General features: G+C 34.7%; 1 protein-coding gene across 1 annotated transcript in view; it reads right to left on the bottom strand.

Moving 5' to 3' along the window:
• The window catches only part of LOC123665587, a 160,973-nt gene that overhangs the window by 6,447 nt on the left and 132,561 nt on the right, over positions 1-21,965 (bottom strand). The window contains exons 4-22 of the mRNA XM_045599872.1: positions 16,104-16,188; positions 15,697-15,803; positions 10,843-11,034; positions 10,036-10,212; positions 8,331-8,513; positions 7,918-8,097; positions 7,346-7,465; positions 6,448-6,559; positions 5,612-5,781; positions 5,436-5,527; positions 5,249-5,361; positions 4,181-5,152; positions 3,849-4,078; positions 3,553-3,666; positions 3,263-3,425; positions 2,888-2,967; positions 2,436-2,618; positions 1,843-1,969; positions 404-582 (exon numbers count right to left, since the gene is read on the bottom strand). Of these exons, the coding sequence (XP_045455828.1) occupies positions 404-582; positions 1,843-1,969; positions 2,436-2,618; positions 2,888-2,967; positions 3,263-3,425; positions 3,553-3,666; positions 3,849-4,078; positions 4,181-5,152; positions 5,249-5,361; positions 5,436-5,527; positions 5,612-5,781; positions 6,448-6,559; positions 7,346-7,465; positions 7,918-8,097; positions 8,331-8,513; positions 10,036-10,212; positions 10,843-11,034; positions 15,697-15,803; positions 16,104-16,188 (3,579 nt within the window). The remainder of the gene's footprint in view (positions 1-403; positions 583-1,842; positions 1,970-2,435; positions 2,619-2,887; positions 2,968-3,262; positions 3,426-3,552; positions 3,667-3,848; positions 4,079-4,180; positions 5,153-5,248; positions 5,362-5,435; positions 5,528-5,611; positions 5,782-6,447; positions 6,560-7,345; positions 7,466-7,917; positions 8,098-8,330; positions 8,514-10,035; positions 10,213-10,842; positions 11,035-15,696; positions 15,804-16,103; positions 16,189-21,965) is intronic.

Genomic DNA, 21,965 nt, shown 5'->3' with positions numbered 1-21,965 from the left:
GCGGTTGCGGGTTCGATCCCCGCACATGAAAAACATTTGTATTGGCCATACAGGTGTTTGCCGTGGTCTGGGTGTTTGTACAGTTCTTGTGGGTCTTCCCACTGTGCTTCGGAGAGCACGTTAAGCCGTCGGTCCCGGTTGTTATCATGTACACCTGATAGCGATCGTTACTCATAGTAGGGAATATATTTGCCAACCCGCATTGGAGCAGCGTGGTGGATTAAGCTCTGATCCTTCTCCTACATGGGGAAAGAGGCCTAAGCCCAGTAGTCTGATATTACAGGCTGAAGCGTAGCATTTAATATTCTTTAAAAAAATATATTTACGTTTATTTATTACTAAAAGTTCTGTTAAGTTAATCTACGCTGGTATATACCTTATTTAGTCCAAGTGTGACACTTACCGCAATTAAAACTTTTCCCGACCCAATTTCCATGTTCACATATTAGCTTCCATGTCGTTTTCTCTCCCATGATGGACGCTATACATCTAAATGTGACCACTGTTCCATGAGGGTAACCATTCACCTCCACGGTCTCGTTTACCTCAGAGCCATCACGGTATATTAGAGTTCCTTGAACCCTAATAAAAATCGTTAATTGGAAAGATAAACTAAGGTGTCTAAGGTCTGTTTTAAAGATTTAAGAAAATATTAGTTTAGTAAAGTAGTTGAAATATTAATAAAAATCCCCCGTATTTATTTCAACGGCATGCACTATTTTACTTGTGAATACGTCAAAAAAACGCAACATAACGCAAGCTCGGCCAAGACAGAAAGGAAAAAGCCAAAAACAGCGATGTAGCTGTCTCATTAGTGATTAATTTCACGAAAATAAAACTCGAATCTAAGCCCTGCCTTCTGAGGATTTCTAAATCGTTGGAACGACAAGGACCGAGTGAAGATATTAAATCTATAAAACGTAATTTATGAAAAATAGTTATTGAAGAAATCAAATAATTTCAAAAGAAGTCACCGGTTATGGTGACTTTTCATGATGGTGATAAAGTAGTTAAAAGTGATGAAGCTATTGGTTTGGATGATGATGATCAGAGATATGATGAATTTACAGAAGCAAAAGTCCGAACCTAGAAGGCTCTCACCAGGGCTTGGCATCCCTGAACGCCTGGGTTCCCTTCAGTCTTTCCAGCCAGCAAATAAGAAACGCAGACTTTGCAAAAATATTATTTTTTTTGTCGCTTCCCATCTTACATTGGGTGTCTATGACGTGAGTTTGCAAGTTGTGTTCACACATCAAAAAATGTAACACAACTTGAACTCAACTTTTAATTTACTAAATAGGCAAAATAAAGAGTAAACTCAACCAAACAAGACAATGCATTTAAAGCATACAGTTCAAGTTAGGACAGCTCGCCTTTAGCTGTGGTTTGATACACTTATTTTAAATTTTTCAACCCAAATTAACACAAAAAGGCCTCAAATAACTATACCGATAAGTTACTTAATAGGCTCATTGTTTACAATAAAATAAAACCAAGTATTCACACAAAAGCTACAATGAAAGCGCATTTATAAAAAGTGATTACATATATTTTACTTATGTCGGTCAAACTTTTTTCTTTTACTATGACAGTAATACACTGCAGTTCATACCAACATGAAGGCAAAATAAACTCAAACTATCTCAGCGGAGTTAGATAGAAATTATTAGCGGCTGACCAAATCTGTTGTTTACAACCCAAAATATATGGAATATTATCGAAAAATTGCCATTATCATGCAAAATGACTCGTCGGTAAAAGAATTTCGAATTCGCTAAATCATCATTTTAGCTAGCTCCACTGCATACATCCTTTAATAATGTTTACATAAAACTCCTTTACCTAGCTGGTGGCCCGCATTCTACAACTCCTCTTCCTTTCAAATCCGGTTCTAGTTCAGAAATATCTTCTCTTACAATGTCTGAACCGCTTTGGTATTCTGACGTCGGTCGAGGTCGACTCATATTTGCTGTAATATTTATCGTTGTTTTCTATTTAATTTTTATTGTACAATTAATTTTGCTAAGTAGATTAAATTAAATTAGTCTTTGAAATTAAAATATTCTATTAATTAAGTAAAAAAATAGAGTGTGTTTAAGACCGAACAGCAGCAATGTAAACCTCATTGTGAATGTACTAAACACAGCAACACAACAGCGAAAAGCAGCTGTCCGTATCTTTCTCGCTCGGGTACACTCGGCGGTCTCGAGTTAACCCGATCGAGCCTTTCACCTCAGAGCGTGACGGATCAGCCTAACTTACTACCTACGAAAAAATACCTACGAAAAAAGTACGTTGCGCTAAAAGAAGTTTCCACTTCAAAAAATTACTATACACAATGCAGTGTTGAGGGGAAAGTTATACTACTATATTATTTTTACTACTAAATAATTATGGTAGTAGGACATGCGGTAATATTAATTTAAAATACAAACCTAAGGGTCTACAAAAATCGAGAACGGTAGGTTGTAATCTTCCCAAATGACAGTTTAATGTGGCAGGTGGTGACCGACCGGGATCACATGCAATATTGACTGATGATGCGTGTGCTACTGTCAGACCAGATCTGTACCCAGCTTCGTAAGTTGCACCATGCAGGATTGGAAGTTCACAGGGGGCTGGTAGAAAATAAGTTTTATGGTGTCTTACTAACGGGTTACGTTTATGGTTGTGATAATGTTAAGAAATCTGACAACTGATTATATTTTGAGGTCTCAAATACAATGAAAACAAACTGGCCAGAAGAATATGATGTTTACACAATAAATATATTCATAGACAATATTAAAATATCTAAGGAATCATACAAACACTATTTTTATGAATGAAGGTGACGATTTTAAAATAAAATTTGTGTTAAATTAAAATGTTTTAAAATTTTATTTACCAGCAACACATTCTGGCATACTAGTTACTGCCCATTCCCCAAGCCAACAGCGGAGATTTGTTGGTCCTTGTACGTTATACCTAAACAAATAAATTATACTATTTTATACTACATTTGAACGTATCCTGACATGATTTAAGATCATACGTCTCACTTCCAATAAGGTGTTTGTGTTTAAAGGTTGAAAGAATCTAAAGTGCTTATTGAAAAAAATATACTCTTCCAGGCATAGTCATAGGACTATGACTTAACTAGTACTAATTCATATAACAAGTACCAAACCACGAGAATATAGTGCGACAATTTTTTTTCCTTATTTTTTTACTTTTATATTAAATGCTTAAAAATACTATAGATTTACCATACAGATCTTACCCATATTCACATGAAAAATGCACAACCTGACCATTGGGTACCGGATCAGTTTCGTTCAATTCTTTCTCATCTCCTTGACCGAGGCCCGACACAATACTTGCGGGACTTGCGCTGGGTGACATCGTGTATATGCCATACTCTGTTGACGGTACATGACATGGCACTGAAAAGGAAACAACATTATAAAATCTATGGTCATTTTAGAGTTTCGTACACGTGTATCATGCGCATTACAGTAGTTTTGGGTGTGTCATTCCAGATTTAAAAAATAATCGCCTGTTTTTACTCACAAACTTCGCAGACGGGCTTCTCGGGTTTCCACCTACCACGAACACATTTAGCTGTCGCGTTTGGTTCCAAGTTTAGACCATATCCCTTACCGCATGCGACTCTAACAATAGTGCCTAAAACAGTATTAGAACTTCATCTAACATAATACAATTTCATCAAGTTACTATAAAAAGACATACAATATTATTTTTCTACTGATTATGTTTTAGAATAATATATAATTGATCGCAAACACTTCGAAAATTACGATTAAACTACTTAAATGTATTTACAAAAGTATATAGTAAATATGTACCAGAACTAAAAGTGTTATTTGGGTCTCTTCCATACTTAACAACTTCAATATTTATATAAGGTTCGCTTTCGATTGCTTCGCATGGGCTTTTAGGTCTCGCTTTCTTGCCTTTCTCGTTCCCTGTCTTATTAACTCCTTCTACGTCTTTGATTTCAACGCTCTGACCTTTGTCATCTTCTGTACTAGATTGAGATTGCTGTCTATTTCTTCCACCTTTGCCTTCGCGACCTCTATAACAGACATTTATTTTTAATTTAAAAGTATATAACCTAAAATTCTACAATCGTTAAAATTTGGTTTAAAATTTTACTTATAGTAAGACTACAACTTACGTTTTTGGTACAGTTGCCGTTGTCTGATTTAATCTGTCAGTTTTTCTACTTGTTCTTTTTTCACGTTTATCCAATTTATTTTCGGTTGAATTAGTATTTTTGTACTGTAGAGGAATAACAGACATTTCTTTTTCTATATTTTCATTGAAAGAATTTTGCGTATATGACAATGGTATAACTTTCAGTAAATCAGTATCAATATCGTTGATTATATTTGGATTTTGTGGAATTGAATTTTTCGTCGACAACTGAGTATCAAATTCTTCAACATTTATGTTCCGTTTAACTCTAGACTTAGGTTCGTCTGGTGTTTGTGTTGTGATATGTAAATTACTTTCAGTTGCATTTAATTCAACATTAACTTCTTTTCTAATATTTACTTTTGAATTTAAAAATCTTTTTCGTCTTTTGTCGACGTATCTTTCGAAATACTGATGTTTTAATTTGTTAATGTTTTCAGATATTTCATTGCTCTCAACATCATGATCAGAAAAAGTCCCACCCTTTAATATCGTAATGTGCGAATCGTTTTCTGATACACCTGATTCATCATATTCAGTCGAATCAACACGATGGACCAACTCATCGTCTTCCGGTTCATAAACTGGTTGATATGAATAAAACTTATGCCCTATAGGTTCACCATGTATATTGTAAACAGTGTATACAGCTGTTGGGAAATTTTCTCCCTCAGGTACATCAGAACCAATCATATCATCTTCCTCTCCTTCGAAGTCCAGATCGAATTTCTTCATAAGCTTAAAATTTGCATGTCTTAGAGTTGGTTTTGAATTGTCATGGTTGTATTTGTCGTATAACTCATCCACTTGCTCCTGTGAAGCGTCAGACTGTCTCCGAAGTTTATTGTAATACTGCCGTAGATAAGCAGATCTTTTCTGACGTAATTCCGGTTCGGTTATTGATCGACGTCTCCTACTCCATCTTATTCGAGGATGTTGGTAAAGTGTGCACCTAAACGATAAACGAGTATTAACGATTATTCATTTTGTACTAGAATCATTGGAAAGATCATGTTTTCAAGGTTATTATAAAAAAAATACTGCTTACTTAGGTAGTTCTCTGGGACTCCAATGACCACCAACGCAGGTCGCTCCAGGCGGACCTTCCGATAGTACATAGCCTTTTTCACATTCATACATAATTTGTTTATTGTTTACTACCTGTAAGGAACATTAAAGTTTTATATGACTAGACTTTAAAAGCATTGCTTAGAAGTAAGAAAAATAGAATATACCTTTTTAACATATGGACGGTAATCATATAATCCCATATTTCCAACTAGAAGCACTTTGCCATTTTCAATATAGCCAGGGAATGGACAAAATACTGTAAACAAGTTAAATTTATAAATGAAAATGTAGTATCAATCAATGTTAATCATGGACGGATATTTGTATATTCCAGAATTACCTTCTTCACACTTTGGCGTCTCTCCATTCCAAACTCCAAAGGAGCATACAACAATAGGATTCCCTCGTAATTCGTACCCATCTTTGCATCTGAATCTCGCTTTCATACCGTGTTCCGTTTTCGGAGCTATCACCATTCCATGTCGAGGGAACTTTGGCATTTTTTTACACCTGACAAAAGATAACAAAGATATTTTATATAAAACTAGATTTTACCCGCGGCTTCGCTCGAATTACTTTTTTTAAATAAAAAGTATCCTATATTACTTCTAATACCTCCAAAAATATATGTACAAAGTTTCATAATGATCGGTTAAGTAGTTTTCGCGTGAACGGGTAACAAGCAAACTTACATTCACATTTTAATATAAGTGGGGAAGTAGGAAGTGGGGTTTTTTAACGAATAAGCTAGACTTATCTTTCGACTTTTTCGCTATAAAATTTTAACAAAACGGATATGATCGTTTATTTAGTTTAAGTACTCACATAATTTGTATTGGCCATACAGTGTTTGCCGTGGTCTGGGTGTTTGTGCAGTCCTTGTGGGTCTCTCCACCTTGCCTCAGAGAGCACGTTAAGCCGTCGGTCCCGGTTGTTATCATGTACACCTGATAGCGATCGTTACTCATAGTAGGGAATATATTTGCCAACCCGCATTGGAGCAGCGTGGTGGATTAAGCTCTGATCCTTCTCCTACATGGAGAAAGAGGCCTATGCCCAGTAGTGGGATATTACAGGCTGAAGCGACTCACGCAATCGTGTGACGTTGAAAAGAAAATATTTGAGGTAGTATTTTTTGCATGACAAATCTTTACAAACCCAGAATAATAAGAATACCTGGCCGGTTGACATCTCGGTATTTGCGTCCAAGTACCATTATTGCATGTAACCGCAACATTATTGGACGGAAATTCGTAATTCTTCTCACAGTCGACGACGATCATCTCGCCTGAGAATAAATGAAATATAAAATAATTTCTGCTCAAAGAACAAAGCTTTCACCAAAATATCTTTTAGTAGTCTCTCGAGTGTTTGTAACAAGGAAATGGTAACATAATGAATGGTGCGAATATATTTATCGAAAAAGAATTCAACGGGAGTGTTTGCTTTAATATAATATCTCTTTTAGATTCATTTTTTGCTCAGTATTTTGCTATTGTGGATGAATGGGTCTCAAGTTTTTTAAGGAAAATATACAGATACTTAGAAAAATCTAATATATAAATTCTTTTGTCGCGATGTTTGTAGTTAAACTCCGCCGAAACGGCTTGACCGATTCTCATGAAATTTTGTGTGCATATTGGGTAGATCTGAGAATCGAACAACATCTATTTTTCATCCCCCTAAATGTTAAGGGTAGTACACCCCTAATTTTTTAAAATTTTTACATAACTTATTTATTTATTATTTTATTATGATTTGGCGTTGAAAAATACATACAACCCTAAATTTTCACCCTTCTACCGCCAACCCCTATTTTTAAATAGCCTTTAGCGGCAAGAAAATGTTTGCCGAGTCAGCTAGTATTTTTATAAAAGATATTTGTATGAATTTCTACCAAAAAAAGCTATAATGATAAGACCAATATTTTCAGAGTTTAAAAAAAATATGTACATAAGAAAAATGTCTTACTATATATTTTTATTTAATGTCCTAAACAATTAAAGTCTCATTTTATTTTAAATTGTTTAAATTTTGATAATCTCTGTACAATAGTGTTATAGCAACGACTTACCATGTTGCACCATCGATGAGCTACCGACTACTTGTGTTTGTTCTTCCGTATCATTTTCCGCTGTCTTATTTTCCATCAATACCACTTTCCCTTGAGACACGTGTGGGACTACACACGGAGCTAAAAATAAACATTTCATAAGTATATAGTATTTCGTTATCGTCCAGTAGATTGAACACGAAGAAAAGGGAAAACATTGTCAGAAAACTTATTCGTAAAAAATTTCTAACACGTTTTACCTTTACCTTTTATTTTTTTGATAAAACGGATTTTCTGCAGCAGATTTAATATAGAACATGTACAAATATATAAAAGCAATGGATGTTTAGTCTACTGTGATAATCTTAGAAGTACTTGGCAAAATTACTTTCGATAAAATATATTTTCAGTTGATATTTGATGTAAAATTCCATATTAATCTAACATCTCGTTAAGGAGTTGTGTTGTAACGTAAAGCAAGGGGGAATGGATAAACCAATTTGAAAAATTTATTCTGAGTCATGAAACTTACGACTATATTGTACCTTGATTTTTGTTAGTTAAATTTAGCGGTAAGCTAAAATTTTACTAACCTAAGCATTGTGGCAGAGGATGGCTCCAAGTGCCATCGCTCTGGCATATTGCAGAGCCATTGCCTTCCATTCTCATTCCATCCTGGCATCGGAATATTATCGATGCTCCTAACCCTGTACCCGAGGATATGTTCTCCAGCCAACCGTTCCAGAGCTGACCTGGATGACCGCAGTTGATTTCTGCCCAAACAGAAATCAGGTTTGATTCATATGGATTTTTTGATGTATTTATGAGGACACCTTGTTATGGTTTTCCTTCTTATTGTGTCATTAAATGGAAGGAATAATTAGTCATTTTTGGACTTTGTAGTTCTATGTTTCGACCTCAATTTTTGGGTTTGTCTGTTATTAAATACTTTAATTTATATTTCTTATAATAACTATGACCAAAATATATAGTGTGTCCTACGTACCCTTGCACGCCGGTTGAGTTCCTGACCACTTCTTATCAGCTCCACATCTCCTAGTCGCATCACCGACCAGGCGGTATCCGTATTTACACTCGTACGATACAACAGAGTTGTATGCACAAGATGTGTACACGGCCTTTCCATGTCTTGGCGCCTCTGGCGCTGGACACTGCACCTGCGTCACCACTAGATGGCGACACGCGTCGCTTTAACTTGACACGTTATCAAAATAGCGCTGTACTTAAACATCGTTTAGTTTCCAATTGTGTACATGACAATTATTTTTCTAAGCTATATCATCTGGGATGTGATTTCTAACTAGGTGTATAATCTGTGATGACCGCCATTTTTTTTCAATCATTTGTTCAAATTAATTCAAACTTGCTTGATACAATAATTTACGTATCTTTTGTGATTAAATTTATTTAAAATATATTTCAGAATTGTAGTTCATTTAAATAAGTTTTAAATTCTACAGAAAAGAACTGTTTTTAAACAAACTATTTTAAATAGTTATTTCGTTTTATTAGTTATATTCCCACAGTAAAACAATTACATAAATATTCGAATACCCATCATGCATTAAATAAAAGGAAGCGACATGCGATAATTGAAATGAAACAATAATATTTGATTTACCTTTATTTCGCTACAGCACAGTAAATTCGAAGTGTTTACTTTAAGGAGATAAATATAATAGATAAGAAATTTACAATAAATTCAATATCGAAGCCTCATCTACATATATCATTAAACCATCTACATACACGTAGCATTAACTTTAGGCTAAAGGCAGTTAGGTATTTGTCATAATTTGGTTACCATGGCCATGAAAATTTTGTAACTTTTTTTTTTTGGAAAGTTTGCACTAACATTATAGAATTAAAATTCTATATTTGCAACAATACTACGAAATTAATTCAAACTGTCCCCTTCTCTCCTTCTTTTCAGCAGCAGGAAAGGAGAAAAAAGATATTTTTAAATTTGTTAATCACAACTCAGTTCCTGAGGACGTCCCACTTGCATGCATGTCCAAATGACATTACTCTTAGGGTTATTAAAGAAAATTGAAACAAAGAAGTTTAATAAAAACATAATTCTCAATATGATAAACGTTATGATAAAACAAATCAATATATGCGTGAAGCGAATTAAGCTAAAGTTATTATTGAATTAGATTATAAGAATAAATTTAATTAAATCTAAAAAATAGCTGAAATTTTTAACCAAGTGGGAGATCCGATCCAATTGCGTCATGACAATGATATTGCTGGTGATAGCCATGATAATATTGAAATACCAAGCGCCATGCCAACTAGTCACCGAAAACATTTAGATAATTCACGATAATTCGAAAACCATGCAACATTCCAAATGAACGACACTGAAATCGGCAACTACATTGTCACGAAGCAATGCCAAACGCAGTAAGTTTCGAAATCTGGTCTTAATGATGAGCCTAATTATTAAAAGCAACTTGCAGTACCTATGATACGTTTTTAATTACTTTGTACCTAATTATGAATTCATTACTGAAATAATCATTACTAAATTTTCTTGCAATTTAGTAATTTTATTATTTGCATTTAAACCTTTTTAAGATACAATTACTATGGATAAAAGAAATCAAATTTTATTTTTTAGCTTCCTTTTAGTTTAGACTCATCACTAGAACCTTTAAAAGATACACTCATTTAGAACTACTTACGGACACACGTAGGTAGTTCCTTAGGTGCCCAGGCTCCATCAGATTGGCAGTAACGTTCCGCTTTACCAACCAGCTCGAAGCCTTGTCCACATTGCACCACTGCTCTACACCCGAAGGTATGACAATCTGCTGTCACCCAACCATGTGGAACATCGCCTGGTTCACCACAAGAGCGGGCTGCAACAAAACAACGTAAAGAATACCAGTTTTCCTTTACTGAGGAATTAATATCTAATTTCTTTTTAAAGCCTTCAAAATCAATGCTTAAAATATCATTTTTTTTAAATATTTAAATCATTTCTTTTTTTTTTAAGGTTTTGGCCGATATTTGGCGCTTCTTTTTTTTTGGATAATTTTGGATTTTTTTTTATGTCACTAGGTCAGCAAACAAGCGTACGGCTCACCTGATGGTAAGCGATTACCGTAGCTTATAGACACCTGCAACACCAGAAGCATTGCAAGCGCGTTGCCGACCCAATCCCCAATCCCCCCAGGAGCTCTGGTCACTTTACTCACCAACAGGAACATAATACTGCTTGAAAACAGTATTATTTAGCTGTGATCTTCTGTAAGGTCGAGGTACTACCCCAGTCGGGCTGCTCCATATTTTGAGCAGGAAATTCCTGCTATGCCCTACCTCAGATAATTTTCAGTCAGTCAGTCAGTTGTCAGTTAGTTTTTTCCCAACAAACTACATATATATTTTACGCTTTATTAATCTAAACTATCTTTGACATTTTAAGCAATACTGTAATATCCATATACCGTTTTAAAAATCACAACATCAAAAGTATTTGTTGTACTTACGTTCACAGGTAATATCCGGCCCATACCACGAAGCCTGTCCCTCAATCGCCAGACACTTAGCCCTAGGGAAGCCGTTCGTCACGTAGCCAGTGTGACAGTTGTACTGGATAGTAGCATCTAGGTCGAAAGTCGCTTGCTCAGGCAGGGCGGAGTGGCGAGCGTGCTCAATTGTTGGTGGTTGGAGACAGTATACTGGGGACAAGAATCAATTGGGTAAAAATGCTCAATATGAAATTCGTTTTTCAATACTATTTTCGATTTTAATTGTATAATTTTTTTTTTGTATTACTGGCTAAGTGCAAAGTTTGAGGAGCTAATTTGGTCCTTTTTGTTTATAATCCGATTTTAAAATAAATACAATAATCAAAGTAGTTACTTAACGTCGGGATTAAATATAGGAGATGGTGATCCTAGAACCTGTTGATGGTTAAAAAACTTTTCAGGATGTGGTTTGGTAATAATTATAAATAATCACTATTAGGTGGATCAATGTCTGTATCAATATATCAATGTTTAGTATCAAATTCATAATACACATAATGAAAAGGCATATTGCACTCAGACTGGAGCTGGAATTGCGTCTATGGATACTGGAACACTAATGGGCCAGTCGATATAAATAGAAACACTTACAGTAGATATAGCAGATATAGCAGGTATATACAAAGTATTAATTTCATTCAATTATAAGAAGTTCTGAATTAAAAGAATCTATCTATCACTCGCTTTTTCTCTTGCGTATATCGGTAACTTCGTCAGTGAATCAAACTCTCCCAAACCAATTACATAGCTTTGTCGTTACAATTTTGAGCTACCAACACAGAACAGAATTTCATTCCTACAATTTTATTACTACGGTCAGTGACTTGAAATCTCGTAGATCTGAATCTGCAATGAACATTACGTAAAAGGCCTTTGAAAACGAGACGAAATTTTGATTTCATGAGCAAAACAGAATGCGGAAATTGCGGATGTAAAAGGTTTCAGACAAATTACGTTGATTTAGGATGAAGGATAATGGATATACCTCTTTGGTGCCAGTAAATCGAAATGTATAAGTCAAACATTTGAATTTGAAATTTATTTCATGCTCATGTTGGAAGAATTTAATAATTTTGTGAGAAGTTTGAGTGATATATTCATCGTAGTAAGCAGAGTAGTAGATTAAAATACGTGACAGTGAAAAAAAGGTTAGATAAATAGAAGAGTAATGTAACATTATAGAGGTATAAAGTAAATATAACTCATGATTTTTAAGAGCATATGACAACGGTATCAATGGGGTCAAACAATTATTTGAAATACAATATCAACACATAATTTGTGTGAATTACTGAGAGAATCAACAATGACGCAAGAAGGAGGCAGATGACACAAGATCATGTCACCTTTTTTTAGTGCCATATATTTTGGAAAACGCGCGTGTCATCGGCAAGAACGAAAAAATATCTTCAACTTCAGCATCAATAGCAAGATACTGATATATTTATTGTGTATTGTTTCTTCTTTACAAGTGTTCGCATAAAGAACATTTTAAACCTGAAAACTTACTAAGCAATCAAGAGAGGCGTAACAATAATTGGAACAGTAACTATTGTTAATTATTACTTTTTATTACAAGATCTGTCTGGAAACTTCTTAATGAGTCGTAACGTGATAAAAAGACTTATTAACAATACAGGATTCTTTTAAACCGCTCCAAAGGAACTAGCAATTAAGAAAACATACAAACTCTTCCTTTTTTAATATTTAAGTAGAGATTGAATGAATGTCGTTTACTTAATGAACTTTAATTCAGCCATCAGGCAGGTAGTCTGCCATCTGGCGAATGCTAGCGCACCCAGCTCACCCAGTGTTGCTCACCCAGGCGGATGACTGCTCACACGTGGTGGTTTTTAGTCAATAGGAGTCTGACATAACCCTCTGGCGTCCCGCGCTGGAGGGTATCCATGATGGATTTTCCCCACGTAAAAAAAAGGTAGTCTGCCATTTCTCGGAAAAATTTCTGACGGAAAACTTCCTTACGGACGCTTGACTTGGGAGATAAACTGGTGAATGCGTGACGAGAGCGTTACGAAAAGTGTGATCGGGCGAGGCGAACGAAAAGTGGAGAGAGATAAGTTAGATGGAGTTAAAAAAGTTTTACTTCTGTCGCGTGGTCTAAAGCACACTCGTTTTTTTTAAAAAGGTATAATATCCATTATTGCTTCATATAATATACAAAACTTTAATTAATATCAGATATCTTCAGTATCATACAAATTTTATAATAATCAATGGATATTTGAAATACTGTCCATATAAACAGCAAACCTTTTTGAAATAATGTTGATTGCGTTCACAATATCCTCACCACAACATACCTACATGCGAACCGCAGATCTAAAACTATTCATACTAAAATTATCTACGTAAACACATTTTACATACAATAGCAAGCAACTCGGAGGAATTTTATAATAATGATTGGCAACTTTCTTTTTCATACGTTGTTGAAATGAATCCGAGCAAATTTTCCTTAAATATTTATTCTTTGGTTGTTTTTTGCGGTTTCGAATATATTGGTATTCAATAATTTAGTGACGTATTACTGTGATTATTGTCTAATGTTTACGCAATATTCACTCATTATTATGAAACAACTTTTTCGGATTTTATCGCGGTTTATTAAGTTTTTATAAGAATTTCGTCTTTGTTTATAATGCTCAATAACTACTAAACCGATTTTGAGAATTCTTTACTAGGAGAATGCATCGTTTACTGAGTTACATACATATATATAATATTTTATATATATAATATTTTAATGAGAGAAAACGGAACAGTTAAAATTGCTTAATCCACGGGCGAAGCCGCGAGAGGAAAGCTACTGTAAAATAAAATGATTCTATAAATAACGTTTATGTAATTCATCATGGAGTAGACATACATAATGGGCGCCTATGGGATACGAGTCGCTGCTGTCATCATAAATCCACGGCTGAAGCGAATGCCGACGAAGGTAAAAAACTCACTGAATTTCATTTTGTAAAAAAAAAAATATTTTACCATAAAATACTTTGTACATACTGTACTCTTCGTAATACATTTATATATTTCCGACTGACTACTGAAATTAGTAATTTTTATAAATTTTCCTATTTCGAGCGACTTCTTTTGTTTTAGGTTATTTTATTGAAGCTTTTAAAATTTAGTTTATTTGAATTGAAAGATAATTGTCAATATTCAATTTCGACCGCTCTGGTGTAATGATACGTGTGCCGACGCCTCGGAGAGCACGTTTCGCCGTCGGTCCCGGTTGTTATCATGTACACCTGATAGCGATCGTTACTCATAGTAGGGAATATATCCGCCAATCGGCATTGGAGCAGCGTGGTGGATTAAGCTCCGACCCTTCTCCTACACGGGGAAAGAAACTTATGCCCAGCAGTGGGGTGTTACAGGTTGAAGCGTATAGCGTATAATTTCCGATCCCGTGGGAATTCCGAGATTAAAATCTCCAGCTATCTACATACCAAATATCATTAAAATCGGATCAATAGTTTTTGCGTGGAAGAGTAACAAATATACACACATACATACATCCATCCTAATCCTTTATAATATTAGTAGGACGATGTAGCAAGATTTGCACGCGCATTTCCTAGCAACGTCGGTTATGACGTAAAGTTATGTGTTCGTATACTCGCTAACAAAACTTGATGCGGTGCATCCATTCAGGCTTAATTGAATTTCGCCAGTGCTGAATATGTTACGTGAAGTTTATGTTTCTCTAGCTGCTATGAAACTAAATATAATATTGAGAATATGTGGAAATTTTTAAGAAAGAGGCGTAGGTTTTTACATTTCAGGTTAGTTAGATTTTTTTATTCTTTAAGGACCTGTTTCACCAGTTATATAAAGTGACGATTAGACTTTAACAGCAGGAGGTAGAATAAGCCATAAGACCTTTTCCCCCTCAATTAATAAACTACAGCTTTTAAATTCTTTTTTGCAAATAGAAATAGCTCATAAATACTGTGGAACTCGATGGTGAAAAAGAATAATATATCAAAAACTTTTATTTGTTGGATATCATCCGTCAAATAGCGTTACCCACAACTGCTGGAACAGGCCCTTAATGATTGTTTTTATCGTTTGGATGATATAAGTTTTTTTTTTTATGTCACTAGGTCGGCAAACAAGCGTACGGCTCACCTGATGGTAAGCGATTACCGTAGCTTATAGACACCTGCAACACCAGAAGCATCGCAAGCGCGTTGCCGACCCAATCCCCAATCCCCCCAGGAGCTCTGGTCATCTTACTCACCAACAGGAACACAATACTGCTTGAAAACAGTATTATTAAACAAATTCATTACAATTTAAACAAATTCATTATTTATTATAAATTTGAATGTTATAATGTACGATGTACTGACACGCGTTTGCGCTGCTGTCCAATCTGTTATGCTGAAAGTCGTGGGTTCGTAGCAGACAAACATTTGTATAAGCTGGCTATAAGCATGTTTGTCGTAATCTGAGCATTTGTCTTTATATCGGGCGTGTCTCTACTCTCTAGACACACATTTACCAGATGGTTAATGTGAAGTGTTTAATTATTTACTTAGTTTTTTAATGTACGACAGTATATTATAGTATTTTTTGTCTCGCAAAAGCAGTTATGTGCTTACAATTAAAAAGTTTTTATTTGAAACAACTGACTCGACAAACAAGCACACGGTTCACCTGATGGTAAGCGATTACCGTAGCTTATAGACGCCTGCACCTTCAGAAGGATCGCAAGCGTGTTGCCAACCCTAACTCTAATCCCCTCCAGAAGCTCTATATTATATAAGTTATGACGACACTTACTGTTCTTCTTACACGCCGGAGGCTGTCCAGCCCATTTGCCATCGGCCTGACAACTCCTCGACTGAAGTCCAACAACGTGATAGCCGTGAGGGCAGGAATATACCGCTCTGAAAAGATTAAATTTTTCTTGTTTGTTTACTGTTCAATGGTTGAATTTTGTTCTGAACAAAATAGCTACTAAAATAATATGGGTCGATTCTCTTAACCTTAAGAATTCCTCAATATGACAAAGTATAAGAATTATTAAAATATTTGAGTCTTTGTTATCATGTAGATACTAAAATGATCTTTTGCTCCATCCTTAACCCTCTTATTTATTTTGTCTTTCTCTCAATCTGATTTCCAATGCTTGGAAAAAGTCCTGATTAAAATTAAAAACGAAGTTAGTTCTGCTGCGTTTAACTCACTTGTCACCAAACAGCCTCCCAGTGATGGTTATGGTGAGTGAATCTTCTGCTGACTCCGGTTGTTCTATTTCTGGACATTCACGATCTGTAACAAATTTAGCAAAGTTGAAACTAATGGCTCTGTCTCAAATGATAAAAGACATTTTTAGAATTACAACACTGTCATACAAAGAAAAGGCGCTAAAAGACTAACGCCGAGTTGCACGAAACAAAATTAAAATTTAAGTAGAGATTAAACTAATTTAATCACAAGAAATTCATACAATTGTTGCGATTAAATTAGTTTAATCACTACTTAAATTTTAATTTCTTTTCGTGCAACTCGGCGTAAATCATGTTAAAATATGGGCTACAGACCAAAACCTCTTGATACAATACACGACTTGTCATTCAGATGTTTGTCGTAGCCCAGACGTTTATGCTTGAGTGTATATGATTCCGAACTCCCAACACTTGAATCATATTTCAGTCTAAAGCGTTTACGAGTATACGCTTAAGACACGCCAAATCTATAGGCCTAATTATTACTGCTGGCTTTGAAATGCACAGGCCAAAGACGGGTAGCAGCGTCTTCGATGCGACAAAGCCAGCCCTGCGGTCACCAACCCGCCTGCCCAGCGTGGTGACTATGGGCAAAACACATGAGTTCACGCCATTTTTGGCGTGAACTTGTGGAGGCCTATGTCCAGTAGTGGAATGCGAAAGGCTGCTGTGATAATGATGATATGATGAATTATTACTATAAAAATGCTAAAGCCGCGCACGTCCAGCAAAACCTTTATTATTTAAAAATTCTGCACTAAGTTCAGAGTTCCAAAGTATTATAACTTTTTGCATCGTTCTTACGAAAGTTTATGCAACGTTCACAATTACAACTGTTACAAGTTTTCTTTGAATTTTAAAGTTTGCAGCCTCGATGATACAAAGGATTAAACAAGAGAGTTAAATAATTTTGTTCAAGGAAGTTTCGCCTTAATACCATGTAATACATATTAAAGTGACCTTGTCTATAATATAAAAATGAGTCGCTGAATGTGTTGCTAAGCGCAATACTCGAGAACGGTTGGACCGATTTCGCTAATTTTTTTTTAAATATTCCTTGAAGTACGAGGATGGTTCTTACGGAGAGAAAAATTCTAAAAAAAAAAAAAAATTAAATTTCCTGAAAAAGTCTAAAAACAACACTTTTCTATACTCCCATGCAAAAGATTTGTGATAATACTTAAAAGTTGAAAATTTGAACTTTAATACCATACGATAAAGTTTGTGTTAGGCGATACGAAGTTCGCTGGGTCAGCTAGTATCTGATAAAAAGTTTCGTAGCCCATCGTCATCTGAGATACTGTTTGACTTTTAACTAGATTTACAAGCAGAGAGTAATTTATGGCAAGTATATAAAAATAGCCTTCGTTGTAAATATATGTACATAATTATATGAATATAACGAAATTTAAGTTTTTTGTTTTTGTTTTAAAGGGCATACTTTTATTATTATTTTTGTAATCTTTAAATAATATTCATATATAGGTTGTTACATAATTATAAATAATGTATTTTTATAAATTATTATTTAATTTTCTTTGCTTCATTAATTTTTAGTTGCCGTTGATGTTTAATGATTTTCATAGCTTCACAACGTAAAGTTCTAAAATGTAAAACTTTTCCAAATTAACGAGCTGTCTAAATGAAAATTAAATTTTTAATTAAATTATAACCGTGCTAAAACAAGTTGAATAGTAATTATAAGGATTGTGGAAACAAAATAAACACGAGTAACGCCGCAGAGCAAATCTAAACTTTTAATCTAATGATATCGTTACGGAAGGGGTAGGTATACAACTGCACAACTGCCATAATTTAGATGACTTTTTGGGTATAGTAAGTATACTTAGTTAATTTAATGATTTTTCCTACAATGTACATTTAAATATTACAACATTTATCTTTATAACCTCAAAATTTACTCTTTTTTTAAATGACTAGGGCGGCAAACAAGCGAACGGCCCACATGATAAGCCGTTATCGTAATATAGAGACGCCTGCAGCACAACAGAAGCATTTCTGTCCCTTGACTCTGACCCTTTTCAGGAGTTCCGACTACCGTTCTCATCACAGGAACTGCAATATTCTGAAAAGTCGGAGTACTAATATTTTGTATGTTACTTAGAAATAATATGTAGTAGGCATGTGTTATTTGATTAAACTCTCTTCGCTTGTATTTATATCGTATATTGTAATCGATTTCACTGTTTTCTTCGTATTTTACTATACAATTTTAAATTCTTGTTGTGATTCTTTGTACAAATTTGCAGAAACGTCATAGTAAAAACTATGACGTTTCTCATAAAAAAGTCTGGAGAGTTCGTTCTTCTAGCGACTAGAGTGGTTTTGTACATCTTGTATCTGCCTTTGCATTTGTAAGTATTATAGTAGCTATTAGCATAATCACAGTATCTTAGTAGCTATTATTATTATTATATTATTACTAGCCGACTCGAACGTTGTCTTGCCGCTAAACGCTATTTAAAAATAGGGGTTGATGGTAGAAGGGTAAAAATTTAGGGTTGTATGCATTTTTCAACCCCAAATCATAATAAAATAAAAAATAAATAATTTATCTAAAAATTAAAAAAAATTAGGGTTGGACTACCCTTAACATTAAGGGAGATGAAAAATAGATGTTGTTCGATTCTCAAGACCTACCAAATATGCAAACAAAATTTCATGAGAATCGGTCAAGCCGTTTCGGAGGAGTTTAACTACACACACCGCGACACGAGAATTTTATATATTAGATATAAATAATAAATAAAATAAATAAATAAATAAATATCTACACAATACACACACGGTCGTCTGTCCCTAAAGTAAGCAACTTAATGCTTGTGTTATAGGTAACAGCCGACTGGTATAGCTACATTTTTTTTTGATAAACATACTTATAAATAATACATATATAAATATATAAGTAAATATATAAATTAAACCCAGACTCAGGGTGGGAATCGAACCCACAACCCCCGGAGCAGAAAGCAGGGTCACTACAAACTGCGTCAACGGGCTAGTCAAATATACCTACTACCATTAGAGCAATTTGTATGTCACTAGCTGTTTTTATAAAATTAATCTAAATTATCTGTTTTGGATATCATCATCCTTCGAATAATAGCGTAATCCAAAACCGGTGAAATTGGCCCTAAATAACAAAAATAAATTAGTGAACTAAAATATATTTTTTCAATTCGAACTACTGCCACTGGTCCCTGAGATTATTGGATTCAATTAAAACAATTCTTCAGCTTTGTAATATTGGTATAGATATTTATTTATTTAAATTCTTCATTGTACAATAATTACACTAATAAAAGTGTGTACAAAAGGCGGGCAAACGCTGATGCATTTTCTACCAGCCAACCTTGGTATGTGCAAGAAAGTATAGTGATTATAAAATATATACATAATATAATACAATATAATACAGCAATATATAACAAAATATAATATAATATAATATAATGTAATGAAACATAAAAGTGATAAAATAATAATGATGTCACTCCAGCTCAGTTATTGCGGCCAATATTCTCCTGATTAAGGCGATATTTCATAATAATAATACAGATAATAATAATAAGGTAATGGAGATAATGCAGGTAAGTATTATAACATCTGTAATATAATGCTCAACAATGTCATTGTTAAGTTCGTCAGTTAATGTGTTCCGCAATGTATGTAAATTAGACTTATGCTGCGTGTTTCGTGGCACATAGGCTTAGCGCTGATATTTTATGCTCCAGTTCAGATTAGACTGCAGAGAATTTGTTTTTAAAATATTATATACGTAGCATTTTATTATTTAAAACATAAATATATACATTTAATTAGGAATGAAAAGATATAATAATAATAAGATAAATTACATTAAACTAAAAAACCTTAAGTATATATACATAAAATAATAACTAAAAAATATTATTAAAAGGATTCCCTTTAGGCCAGGTTCCGAAGATACTGGCAGCTTTGAATAGCTTAACTAATGCTTTGTCTGAAGTAGCTGCCAGCTCTTCGGTCTCCTGTGACGTCGAATAACCTTTTTGCTATTTCCTTAAAAAGTCTTATAGCGCTAGGACCCCACGGACCAAGGGTCTCGACACCGAATGGGACAAAATCATATTCGGAGCCTAGACCCCTGTATTTGTCTGCTTTGTTTTTTCAGCCGCTTCATAAGTCGCTGTTGTTGGTTCCATGTAGATGGGAAGGGGCCAGCGTGTCTGAACAGGTTGCATCCCATACCAGCACTCGGCCCATCTTTCATGGAATTAAACTCATACCGTCCGGTCTCTTGCCATCGTCTCTTGCAATACGAGTCGGCTCAAATAGACTTGGCACGTTGACGGTGGCAAGGCGAATGATATCGTTAAGTGCGGAATGTCTCGAGAAGCGGCCTGCACTTTTTAGGCATGACAGACTACAACTGAACTTGAATTTTTATACGATATTTAATAAATAATAATGTTAGCGGTTGAAGACTTTGCATATAATACTCACGTATCACACACTTTTGTATTTATTTTCTAGATCGTCACATATTTAAATATGATTAAATTCAAAACAATTTTTTTTAACAGAAATAATCTTTCACTACTCATTCCACATTCGTCTTTTCTCTAATTACATCTTACCCTCCCCACTAATTACTACCCCCCCAATCTATATTTTTTCTTTTCATTCTCGTTTCTCCACCTGCAAAATAATACTTATATATTTTTAAAAAAGTGTTGCAATACTATAAATTAAATAAATATTCAAAACAATATTTGTAACAGTAATAATCGCAGTATAAGCACAAGAAGGAATGAGAAAATTGTAACTAAGCCCCTGACTGCGGAAAGTAAACATCTTATTTCTGGGTGATGGTATTCGCATGTATAATAAAATTTCACAATTGCCTGAAAATAAGTTTAAAGTTTGTATTAAAAAGAAGTTAATAGCGAAAGCTTATTATTCGGTGCAGGATTACATCAATGATATAGATGTGTGGACTCAGGGACGCTGTATTTCATGTAAGATATTTTTTTTTTTTTTTTTTAACAAGTCTTATACATCCACGGGCTTATGAACCCATGTCCTTTTTTACTCTAATACATGCAAATTTTTATTTTTATTTTTTTTCTCTATTTCAAGGTAGGCGTTAGTCAACAACATCGCTGTTCAAGTCAGACTATGTTTGTTTTTAATGTCTCCAAAAGAGACGTGAGTCCACCGACCGGTTCTTAATCTAATCTATGGTACAACATTTTTTTTTTTTTTTTTTTTCTTTGTATTATTATTATTTCCTTATAATACTATACTTATATCTAGCTAAATCTTACATTATTTAGAAATATATTTTTTAATATTGTCTATATTACTACCAAACTTACTCCTCCCAAGCAAAGCAACCTATTCGAATTTTATTTTGACATCTCGAGAATACTCCCAACGACAGCGGTGTCTCTATTATGAATCGCCATCTTGAGACTATGCTCGAGGATGTCTTTTTCCGTAGCCTCCGCCGCCCTCCCGACGAAACGACAGATCGCGTCATCTCTGTAGTCGGTGTAGTAGACACAGGCCTTGGTGTGTCTAGTCACCGCGACTATCGCGTGCGAAACGCTGTCATGTATTCGCAGCCTCCCACTCCTCGTCTGGATGACGATGACACTCTCACTCGTCTGGCCCTGCGCCTCGTGGATAGTCAAGACACGCGACCCCTCCCCTTTCCCGTATCCCCGGTCCACCAGCAACTTCTTCTCTTCCTGCGTGAAGACCAGGTATAGGGTCCAGTTCTGTCTTGCAGAGATTTGCGCGCCCGTGAAGCTT

The sequence above is a fragment of the Melitaea cinxia genome, chromosome 24 (assembly GCF_905220565.1).
Source record: "Melitaea cinxia chromosome 24, ilMelCinx1.1, whole genome shotgun sequence".
NCBI classification, from domain to species: Eukaryota; Metazoa; Arthropoda; class Insecta; order Lepidoptera; family Nymphalidae; genus Melitaea; species Melitaea cinxia.
Note: the sequence above shows the minus strand (reverse complement) of the source record. Positions and strands in the feature narration are given on the sequence as shown.